The sequence below is a fragment of the Tyto alba genome, unplaced genomic scaffold (assembly GCF_018691265.1).
Source record: "Tyto alba isolate M040663 unplaced genomic scaffold, T.alba_DEE_v4.0 Super-Scaffold_9, whole genome shotgun sequence".
NCBI classification, from domain to species: Eukaryota; Metazoa; Chordata; class Aves; order Strigiformes; family Tytonidae; genus Tyto; species Tyto alba.
Window position 1 is genome coordinate 22,747,848 of NW_024881330.1, and position 11,575 is coordinate 22,759,422.

At 35.8% G+C, this 11,575-nt stretch overlaps 1 protein-coding gene across 12 annotated transcripts in view; it reads left to right on the top strand.

Annotated features, from left to right (window-relative positions):
* Nucleotides 1-11,059, top strand: part of UBR5 (ubiquitin protein ligase E3 component n-recognin 5) — a 93,026-nt gene extending 81,967 nt beyond the window's left edge. For 8 of the 12 annotated variants that reach the window (XM_042785824.1, XM_042785826.1, XM_042785831.1 and 5 more), the window contains 15 exons: nucleotides 472-692; nucleotides 1,318-1,438; nucleotides 1,537-1,644; nucleotides 1,908-2,151; nucleotides 2,726-2,837; nucleotides 3,375-3,519; nucleotides 3,813-3,943; nucleotides 4,177-4,237; nucleotides 4,539-4,714; nucleotides 5,179-5,263; nucleotides 6,631-6,786; nucleotides 7,182-7,295; nucleotides 8,585-8,729; nucleotides 9,310-9,395; nucleotides 10,453-11,059. In XM_042785824.1, coding sequence (XP_042641758.1) covers nucleotides 472-692; nucleotides 1,318-1,438; nucleotides 1,537-1,644; nucleotides 1,908-2,151; nucleotides 2,726-2,837; nucleotides 3,375-3,519; nucleotides 3,813-3,943; nucleotides 4,177-4,237; nucleotides 4,539-4,714; nucleotides 5,179-5,263; nucleotides 6,631-6,786; nucleotides 7,182-7,295; nucleotides 8,585-8,729; nucleotides 9,310-9,395; nucleotides 10,453-10,665 — 2,118 coding nt within the window. In that variant the 3' untranslated portion in view covers nucleotides 10,666-11,059. The remainder of the gene's footprint in view (nucleotides 1-471; nucleotides 693-1,317; nucleotides 1,439-1,536; nucleotides 1,645-1,907; nucleotides 2,152-2,725; nucleotides 2,838-3,374; nucleotides 3,520-3,812; nucleotides 3,944-4,176; nucleotides 4,238-4,538; nucleotides 4,715-5,178; nucleotides 5,264-6,630; nucleotides 6,787-7,181; nucleotides 7,296-8,584; nucleotides 8,730-9,309; nucleotides 9,396-10,452) is intronic. The other 4 variants (XM_042785827.1, XM_042785832.1, XM_042785833.1 and 1 more) reach the window with 2 other exon arrangements.
* Nucleotides 11,060-11,575: the final 516 nt, after the last annotated feature.

Genomic DNA, 11,575 nt, shown 5'->3' on the forward strand with positions numbered 1-11,575 from the left:
AAAAGACACTTCAGTGTTTTCAGACAGAATCTTAAGTAGCTTTCAGAATGGTAATTTAAAAGCCCAGTAAGTTTGAAAACATGCTTTGTTCTTTTTAAATGTGGGAACTTTTATTATTACTGATTTATAGCACATTTCAGGCAATATTTTTAAAGAATGCAATACAATCTTGAGTTAATTTTGAAATGCCAATTATATAATTATTTGTGATAAAAAGAAATAACTCTCCCTATAGCTCCATAGTTTTGACTTACCTACAGACTGAGCATTAAATGGCCAGCATACAAAATGCAAATATAAAATGCGAAAATGTTTTTCTGTATTTGCTAACATGATTGAGTTTACTGTGTTTTAACAGGTCAATTACAGTACTCACTTTTGTGTGGTTTAAAAATTATATATAAATATGTCCTGAAAAAGCCTTCTAGACTGATTTGAAAGTGCAATTAAATTTTATTTCTCCTTGTTTAGGTCCTTCCAACTAAAATGTCTTATGCAGCCAACTTAAAAAATGTTATGAGCATGCAAAATCGGCAAAAGAAGGAAGGAGAGGAACAAAATGTGCCTACAGAAGAATCTGAGAGTTCAAAGCCAGGGCCTTCAGCTCATGATCTTGCAGCGCAACTGAAAAGCAGCCTGTTGGCAGAGATAGGATTGACAGAAAGTGAAGGGCCACCTCTCACGTCTTTCAGGTAGCTTGAGTTAAAAATTACTCTGTAATATTACTGAACTGATAAAAGGATATTTGGGACTGTGAAAAGTCTTTTTAAATTAAGATGGGTAGCTTTAGCTTGAATTTGTAGTTTGTGTTCCATAGCTTTTTAAAATGAACAGTTGATCAGACTTCAGAGAGGTCCACTCAAACTGTAACTGAAGCCCTTTACTATGTGCTGCAGTCCTCCTATGATGGCCTGGGTTGCTGAATTTAAAAATTGGAATTGACAGCTTGCCATCTGTGTCTGGTGATACTGACCACACTTTATGCAGTTAGAGATTGAACTGCCCTTACCTTGAATTACAGCTTTTTTTTTTTTTTTAATTAAGCTCTTGATTGAAGGGAGACCAGTGACAGTGAATTCCATGTAGTAGTGAAGTTACATGCTCTGAGAGTAATTTCTCTTTGAAAGTCAGACTCCTGTTTCAGCTGAAACTAAGCAGCTTCATGTGTTTTTGTCCACAAACTTATCGTACTTTTTTGTTGTTTATCAAAAATAAAGAACTTGAAGGCAGAGGGTAAGAAAAAGCAGAAGCACACAAAATGTGTCTGAAATTTAACTTAATTTTGCTTGTCTGTCATTTTTTCCCTCCTTCTGTCAGGCCACAGTGTAGCTTCATGGGCATGGTTATATCTCATGACATGTTGCTGGGACGCTGGCGCCTTTCTTTGGAATTGTTTGGTAGAGTATTCATGGAAGATGTTGGAGCAGAGCCTGGATCGGTATGTATCTCCCAGTGTAAGGACCATTCCTGTTATAACTAAATTGGGAACCTCCCTTATTCTGATTTTTGGATTTTGTTTTTGTTTTTTATTTTAAGATATTGACTGAATTAGGTGGCTTTGAAGTAAAGGAATCAAAATTCCGCAGGGAGATGGAAAAACTTAGAAACCAGCAATCCAGGGATTTAACGTTGGAGGTAAAAAATGTTAGTTTGTCTTCTGAATTTGTTTCTATTAAAAGTTGAATTATCACACATGGCAGTAACTTGATAGTTGTATTTCAGAATCTGGAAGCAGGTGTTTGAAACCTTGCTTCATGAGCTGTGTTGCAATTACTCCGTAGTTTTTCACAGTCTTAATTGGTATTTTCTGAGTCGATGCAGAAGTGTCCAGAAACTTCTTTTGATGATGAAATTCTCTTGGTATGATGATGGGTAAAGAAAATAAAACTTTTTTGTGTTTTTACTAGGTTGATCGAGACAGAGATCTTCTAATTCAACAGACCATGAGGCAGCTCAATAATCATTTTGGTCGCAGGTGTGCTACCACTCCGATGGCTGTACACAGAGTAAAAGTTACTTTTAAGGATGAGCCAGGAGAAGGCAGCGGTGTAGCACGAAGCTTTTATACTGCTATTGCACAGGCTTTTCTGTCAAATGAGAAACTGCCAAATCTAGATTGTATTCAGAATGCCAACAAGGGAACCCATACAAGTAAGTGACGCACAGCAGTTAATCTACAGATAACATTCATAAAAGCCTAGGATGATTTTTTACATTGAAATACTTGGCATTGTCTCAGAGATTGCTCTTGTTAGCTCAGCTCAGGAGCTGTGAAAATTGTGCATGTTACTTCTCTGAGGCAAGGAAATGGCTTTCCGTTCTGCTTTCAGAAACAGGAAGCTCATGTTTTTCTCGAAACAGGAGTATGCTTTAGATGCTCTCAGCTTTTTTGAGCATCTTTCTCTCCAGTAGGTAATAACTGTCAATATTTTAGCTAGTGAGAGCTTATACATTTTAATATGACCACTCCATCTGGCTTGTCACAAATACGCTTCTATGTTTTTGAAAATATATATAAACTCTTGAAGTATTTTGGCATTTAAGTTGGTACAAACACTTCAAGTTCCTTTCTTAAGTTTGGCTGAACCCCAATCACTACTTTAAGTGAAGTGATTTTGCCTCATTGATGTCTTTCAAGCCATCTTCCAAAACTGTCCTCCTTACATTGAAACTTAGGTAGGAGAGAGAAATATAAAGATGTTTACAAGGTTTTTTCCCCCTTCAGGTCTGATGCAGAGATTGCGAAATAGGGGAGAGAGAGATCGGGAAAGGGAGAGAGAGAGAGAAATGCGGAGAAGTAGTGGTTTACGAGCTGGTTCTCGGCGAGATAGGGATAGGTAAGTGATACAGTTTCAATTTGTTGGAGATACTTAGTCAAATAGAGTAATTGCCTTGGTTATCTTTGGGAAAGATACTTTTACTTCTTCAAATTAAAGGTGTCTGTCTTTTTCACTTTCTGGAGCAATTTACAGGGTAATTTATTGAGATTCAGTATGGACTTTAATTCTTTAAAGAATAATTATGTTTGTTTTAGCATTGGTAGATCATATCTCAACCATATGCCATCAATCTCTCTTGCTAAAACAATAATAAAAACTTGTGTGCTAGAATAAAATTGTGAGGTGGTTTAGAAGCAACATTGCCCTTGCTGGTGGCATGTCTGACTGCTGCATCCAAAATTCCAGTAGTATTAAAATCTCTGGTTCGTTTTGATTCTCTTTCTGAATCATTCTCTCCAAGCAGCTATGAGCAACACTACTATTCCAGCATAAAAGCTAATGCTAGCTTTTGAATCTGCGTGCAAATGATACTCTTCCAAAGGATTTTTGCATATTTCCTCTGAAATGAATACAAACCACTCTAATTTTCTTAAGGGACTTTAGAAGACAACTTTCCATTGACACACGGCCTTTTAGACCAGCATCAGAAGGAAATCCGAGCGATGACCCCGACCCTCTCCCAGCACACAGACAAGCCCTTGGAGAAAGGCTCTACCCTCGAGTGCAAGCAATGCAACCAGTAAGACTTACCTATCTAAGACACTTAATGATACATTGGTTTTTTAATCTTTTAATTTAAAAATTGATTTCCTTGCCCATTATTGTTTAACGTAACTGAAAATATTTGAACATGTGGAGCTGGTTTTATATGCTTTGACATTTTTTTAAGATTTTGTTCCTGTAATTAGTCATTTAGCTTAGAATGCATTACAAGATACCTCCTATATTTAAAATACTCAAACTTTCATAGAACTGTATTTGAAAATGAGAGAACTGGAGGACAATAATAAACACACCGTTTCTTATCCCCAGGCATTTGCAAGTAAAATCACAGGAATGTTGCTGGAATTGTCCCCTGCTCAGCTGCTTCTGTTACTAGCTAGTGAAGATTCCCTTAGAGCAAGAGTTGATGAAGCAATGGAACTCATTATTGCACATGGCAGGTAAAGTATCGGGGATTCGGGTAAGAAATGAAAACTTGATTTTGTGGCCAAAGCACTTGTAATGTGCTACATCTAACTCCGATACATGCAATTTATTCCTTGCTTTATTCTAGATACTTTTCTTTGGACAAATGACTTGTTGACTTGGGGTTAATCTGATCTGTCTGGTTTCAGAATATGACAGTTCCTTATTGTGAAATTAAATCTGCCTTTTTCTTTTTTCCTTTGTCAAGGGAGAACGGTGCAGACAGTATACTGGATCTTGGATTGCTAGACTCTTCAGATAAAGTTCAGGTAATGAACTGTTGCACAAATTAAATTTACTTAAGAATCTGTTGTATCAGTTTTAAAAATTTAAGCGACAGGAGCGTTCCTTTATCACGCAAGACAAAGTTCTGTTTAAATACCTTGTAGAGTTATCTTTTTTCCTTTTTTTTTTTTTTTTTACTTTTGAAAGGATTAAGCAGTAATTACTTCAGAGTATAAAATGTTATCATTAGGAAATATCATGGAGACTCTTAACCAATGGAACTTGAATGTTTGGGCCAGTAACTAGAAGCAAGTTTGTTAATTGCTATTCTGACTTTCAAAACAGGAAAATAGAAAACGACATGGTTCCAGCCGCAGTGTAGTAGATATGGAATTAGATGACACAGATGATGGGGATGATAATGCACCACTTTTCTACCAACCTGGAAAAAGAGGTTTTTATACACCAAGACCTGGTAAAAACACAGAAGCAAGGCTGAATTGTTTCAGAAACATCGGCAGGTATGCTACTATTAACTTTCAAGTCTGACATTATGTAAAAGATGAGTATACAGAACACCAGGGAGAGTACCAATGATCTAGGCTGCAAAAACTTTATTACTTTTATGATCTGTATTTCTCACATGGACCTGAATAGTGGGGTATTTGCACATGTCAACTCGAGGTTTCTTTTCCTATTAAATTTTAGTTTTCAGGTGTGTTTGGGTTTTTGTTGATTTGTTTTTTTTTTTTTTTTTTTTTTTTTTTCTTTTTTTTTCTTTTTACAATCTGGAAGTTTTATAATGCAGGAAATAGTTCTTTGAAATTACATATGTCCATGATATTTTGGGAGGGGGATTGATAGGGCTGGAAAGCTAGCTGCAGCTTGATTCTTACAATATTTTACTTTTTTAATGTGAGTTTGCTGAAAGATCTCCAATGTAATTTCTGTTGTACCAAAACAAAACCCAAACATTTATTTTCAGAATCCTAGGCTTGTGCTTGTTGCAGAATGAACTGTGTCCCATCACATTAAATAGACATGTAATCAAAGTTCTTCTTGGCAGAAAGGTAAGTTGAACATAGAAATCTGAATTTCCTTCAATTACATTAAATCTCATCTTTTTTTTTTTCCCTGACATGCATGTGTTCACTAGCAGAGTTGATACTGGAGCTGTAAGGATGCCTTTAAGTTTAATTTGAGGAGTATTCATTTTTTCATTTCCTAGATTTTGAACTGAGTAGGTGTGCTGGAAGTCAGGTATTTGACTAAGATGGAATGATTTGTAATAGGTTAGTCTTTGTCTCTCCTCAGAAACATTTTACCATCTCCCCTTTTTCTTTTCTTGCCGGAAGACTTGAAGAGATAGTGTTGGACAGTACTAGGCAATATCATCTCAGCTTACCTAAAAGGGTTTTCCTTGATATCTGAGGGAACTCATTGAATTGAACTGTAATTAAAATTTTGTCTCGGATGTAGGTATAATTTAATTCAGAGCAATAATTACCTAAACTCTTGGCAAAAATGCTTCCCCGTCCCAATAAACACTAATTATGTACTGCGCATTTCATGCATTTGTCATTGCATTGTAAGTTTTGTCTAATGCAACAAACTTAAACCAAGGTTTGCTACTGCTGGTCTTTCCTTAAAAATAATGTCCATCACATAATCAGTTATCCATCTGATATGGATCCATGTGATCTTTAATGAAAAAGGGTTGATGGCAGAAACATGTGCCTCCAGATATCCACTGATATCTTCCAAAAGAGATTCCCTTTGAATTCTTTTCTTCAGGTTTTTCTTCTTGAATATGTATTCCTTCCAGTTAAATGTTGGATACATCAAAGAATATTTTAGTTAGGTTTAGTTCTCTCCAGACTGATGAAGAACAAAGAAACAAGGAACTACAGCAAACAGCAAAAAGTAGAGATTGGTGTTTGCATTGTTGGAAACTATGGTATGCAGCTACTGGGCCATCAGTCATTTAAGTGTGTATATAGAGCAGCAGTATGTATGTGTTCGAGTGGAGAGGAACTTTCACCATTTTTGAGCACTGATGCAAACTGTTTCCAGCTTCAGTCAACCTCCATCAAATCTCTATTGATCTAAGTGATACGTAGAAGAATTTGTTTTAAAAAAGCCCTATTAATTTTCTTTATAACCTCTACGCCCTTAATAGCAGGAAAGGCTTTACAGGTCTATCTTTACATTCTGCTAATGCACTTCAGTTGAGTACTCTAATGTCTCTTTAAAAGCAGGTGGAAAATAGGAGTTTAACTGCCTTTATTTCCAAGTGTGTCTATGCTTTGTTACATGGGTTATGCATTGCTGTATGCTGCTGCATAGATTAGGCATAGATCATGTAACTTTGAATATATTTTTAACAGCTGGTATGTTTCCAACATCTAGTTTCAAACATCTATCTGTTTTTTTATAGGTGAACTGGCATGATTTTGCTTTTTTCGATCCAGTTATGTATGAAAGCCTTCGGCAACTTATCCTTGCTTCCCAGAGTACAGATGCTGATGCAGTGTTTGCAGCGATGGACTTGGCCTTTGCAATAGACCTCTGTAAGGAGGAGGGTGGAGGGCAGGTAAGCACAGCCAAACATGGGTCTCTAGTTTCAGAATTTGACAGGTTATGCGTGTTGTAGTGTACATATAATCCCTGCTCTTCTCAGGTGGCAGTTCAAATACAGTGTTCTCCTTAGACGTTGAAGTGTGGGGTGTTTTTTCTTGAATGTGATGTAGAGCCTACCATAAAGCCTGGATACCATAGTCAGTCTTAGGGAATCTTTAAACCTAACCTGTAGTAATAAATTGTGCTTGTTTTTACAGGGATATTAAGCAATAAATCACTGTGCAGCATACTGTGTCTGTTGTAATAATCTCATTTAATTGGTTTGTTTTGTTTTGTTTTGTTTTGTTTTTTAATTTTGTTTTGTTTTCCCCCACTCATTTTTAAATGGTCCTTGTTACTTGGTCATAGGTTGAGCTTATTTCCAATGGTGTAAATATACCAGTCACCCCTCAGAATGTATATGAGTATGTCCGGAAATATGCAGAACACCGAATGTTGGTGGTAGCGGAACAGCCTCTACATGTAAGTCTTTGGTGGAATGTTTTTTGGTTTGCTTTTGTTTTTTTTCTTTAAAAAAAAAAAAAAAAAAAAAAAAGAGAGAAAAAATCTGTAAGATTTCATTCAGTTAATTCTTTTCCTCATGATATTGCTAATCAGGTTTCTTTTGAAGTCTTGACAGCTTGATTAAAAATATTTAATTTTCTAATTTTTTAGTAATTGTATACCTCTTTATGTAGTAGTGTAAAGACTAAGTACTTTGAGCAGGTTTTTTTTTTTATAGAATGAAATATAATTTCTTTTAAACTTCATCTCATTGGTTAAGCATATATGTTCATCTCTTGAGCCCAAATGGCACATGCTCTTGGAATTTTTGCATTGTTTTTAGCAGCTACTTTGTTCCAATAATGTCACCTTTGATTTGTTTAGCCTTATGAACAAAGATTAAAGACATTTCAAAATATTTACATAAATCGCCTTGAACTTCTGACTTGTGTCCTTGTTTTAAAAGGAAAAATCAGTCCTGAAACATACAACTTTATTCTTATTTTACTAGCCTGGCAAGAAATGTAACTATTGACTATAAAACTGTACTACAAATAATTTGGTTTTCGAAGCCCGTTTAAAATAAAAGCTACGGAATCGTGTATATTTTTGTAAATAGTTAATGGAAGTCCAGTACTTAAAAACCACTTACTCTGTCATATGATACTCCATCTAAACTTAGTCTTTTCTGCTGATTGGTTTCCTGCTGCACTTCTGAGATACGGTAGCAGACTGCTAGATTACCTTTGTGCAGTTTAGGTCCAAAATATTCACAGAAAGAACATGTTCCTGGAATTGAGCTACTTGATCTCCATGTCTGCCTATATTAATAGTTTGACTGTTGTTTATTTTAACAGTTGAAAACTGTAACATTTGTATTCATTTCGGAATTTACAAAACCAACTTTCTTCATATTCTTCCATTTTGAAATAGAATTTCCAATATTTTCAAGATATTATTTACATAAAATGTGTGTGTGTGTGAACATTTTTTAAGTGGATTTGGCATACGAATGTCTGAAGAAGGAAAGTAAAAGTAACATGCAAGATGCCTTCTTTTGCAGTAGTATGTAGGGTTTAACAGATTGATGCAGTTCTTTGTTTCACAAAATTTGCATCCCAGATGGTAAATCTCTGAAAGAGAAGAACAGCTAGGGGAACAATGAATTTTGAGTTAATAGATTTCACAAAGAAACCTTTCAGTAACACATTTAAAGTCAATCTGAAAGTGATATAGATATAATGTGAATCTTTTGATTTTCACTTAAGGCAATGAGGAAGGGTCTCCTGGATGTACTTCCAAAGAATTCATTAGAAGATTTGACAGCAGAAGATTTCAGACTTTTGGTTAATGGCTGTGGTGAAGTAAATGTGCAAATGCTAATCAGCTTTACTTCTTTCAACGATGAGTCAGGTATGAAATAACTTACTCAGAAACAGAGTTGCAGGGATGACTTAAAACTGTTTATTCTGTGTGGAGTAGAGTTAGAGCATTAAATTACCCCTTCAATTTTTACATCAGTTAATAATTCACCTAATAAAATTATGGCTGTGGTTTTTACCTGTCTTGGAAAATATTTACCTTCAATTAGCATCCCCCTGCCCTCAGAACACATTTTCCAGCTTTGCTGTCACCTCATGTTAAATACAGGGATTATATTACTGGTAGCATATCCTTCCTTCTGAAAGTTCTAACCTAACTTTAGAATTATAAATGTGATGGATGCAGTCTAATATTTCTTACATAATTTTTAAACTGTTTAGCTGTTGTTAGGCTTTTTGGGAGGAAGGGGATGGGAGTTGTAATGAGGTGTGTTGGAGTTAGCCTTTACATTCAAAAGTATATTAGTTTTGAAATTACTACGGTCTCCAATATCAGGACTTTATGAATGAGATTGTAGCTGAGATCCAGCTTGCAGTACATGTAAAATGGATCTCTTGGTATTTATTGTCCAGTGTACTAGCTGAGTTATTTATCTTTTTATTTCACACAGGAGAAAATGCTGAGAAGCTTTTGCAATTCAAGCGTTGGTTTTGGTCCATAGTTGAGAAGATGAGCATGACAGAAAGACAAGATCTAGTAAGTTGTTCATTCCCAGTGAAAACATGCAGATGATCCAGAATAGCTCTGGCATCATTACTGGTTTTAACTATGTCTACCTGCAGAGACTTGGTGTGTGAAGAGTTAAGGTAGCAGAGCAGGATAGTAGGGTTTGATTAGACCTTCAGTTCTGGAAACATCAGGTGCGAGTCCTAGACCTTCTGGCAACTGAAAGTAAGCGTGGTGTGTCCTTATCCACATTCACAGGTCTCTGTATGGAATCAGTTACAGTCTCTGCACAGTCGTTTGAGGTTGTGTCCTCTTCCTGGATCATCTACTCTCCTGACTTCTGTGTATCCTGAGGGCAACACCTGTGTCCTCTGTAAGATGTCAGTAATGATACTGTCTCCTTCTCAAAGTCCTTTAGGAATAGGTGTCGAGAAGCATGAAAGAACAAGATACTATTCAGGGGGTTTCGTTTTTGAAAACTTGCCTGTAAATTGTACGCTTCTTAAAACCATTTGCTTTTAACTTTCTGCTACTTAAGGTACTATCTTTCCTTTACAGTTTGCTAAAAGGAAACAAGGACTAATCTGAAAAGTGGAAAAACGTTTGTTAAGGAATATCTCTGGTTACACTTTAGTAGTAATTCTCCTCTGCAAGTCAGTATTTTGCACTTGAGACGATAAACCAAATATTCTCTGTTGCTGCCTTTTGTCTGTACAAGTACTATATTCTGTAGTGTCAAACTGGTTTGTGAGAGATTTCTGATGCATTTTGTATTGATGGCAGTCACCATCTTCCCAGATGGATTTAGGGACATTTCGTTTACTGAGGATTTGTTACTACAGGATCATTGTGAGTTCTGCATTTATCAGTTTTTAATATAATGAGCAGCTGAGGAAGGGAAGTGAAGGAAGCTATACTACAACAGCATGTAACATAACCACTGAGTTTAGCTGGCATATTGAACAGAATTAGCATGATCAAACTTGCTGTGACTATGCAGTTCTTTAACCTGTCCCTACACAACATGTAGGCAATATGAATTTTCACCTTGTGCAACAAAATTTTAAATTACATCTTCTTTTTTCAGGTTTACTTTTGGACCTCAAGTCCATCATTGCCTGCCAGTGAGGAGGGATTCCAGCCTATGCCATCAATCACAATAAGACCACCAGATGACCAACACCTTCCTACAGCAAACACTTGCATTTCTCGCCTTTATGTCCCACTCTATTCCTCTAAGCAGATTTTGAAACAGAAATTGTTACTCGCCATTAAGACCAAGAATTTTGGTTTTGTGTAGAGTATAAAAAGTGTGTATTGCTGTGTAATATTACTAGCTAAGTTTTGTAGATTTTTCCATTTGTCTATAAAAGTTTATGAAAGTTAATGCTGTCATACCCCTGGTGGTACTTTAAAGAATTAAATGCAAACATTCCTGTACTAAATTTGTAACGTGAAGGCCTAAGGAGCACTGGCAATATCTGATTGTAACAGTTTGCTAGTCAATAACTCCTTTGCCTAACCCCAGCCAAAGATGACAGCAGAACAATATAATTTACACTGTGATTTATCTTTTTGCTGAGGGAAAATATGTAAAATGTTCTGAAAATTCACTGCTGCCTTTGTGGAAAGTGTTTCAGCAAAGGTTCTTGTATAGAGGGAGTAGGGAATTTCGAAATAAAAAATTAAGTATGTTCGGTGTTTTATTTTAACTTTTTTTTAATGGTGTTTAATTTGTGGTTGGCTGCAGTTGTGTATCATGTATATTGAACTTGTAAAAAGTTCCTGACAGCTCAGATCCTGGAGTTGGGATCGTTCACTTACGAAACCACTTTCATTGCAATTTTTGTTTTGATTGCATTGAACTCTGGCATATCAGATACCATCATTAATATTTTGCATGTAATCTGTACCTTTAGTGGGGTTTTGGTTTTTTTTTTTTTTTGTTCTTTTTTTTTGTACATCTGATGAGGCCAATGCACAGTATTTCATAGTTCACAATCAACATTTTTGTATCCCTGTTTCAGTGAACAGACAGTCAGGAGATTGTTCCACTACCAGTTCTAACCTGACACTTGTACTACGTTATCTAACTATGTAAACTCAGCCTGGGCACTTTCTGGTAACTGTAAAATGTTTATAAGATCATGATTATTGAAGATACATTTTGGAAAACTTTAATGTTCGTGAGCAGCTTAACTTCTTTTGTA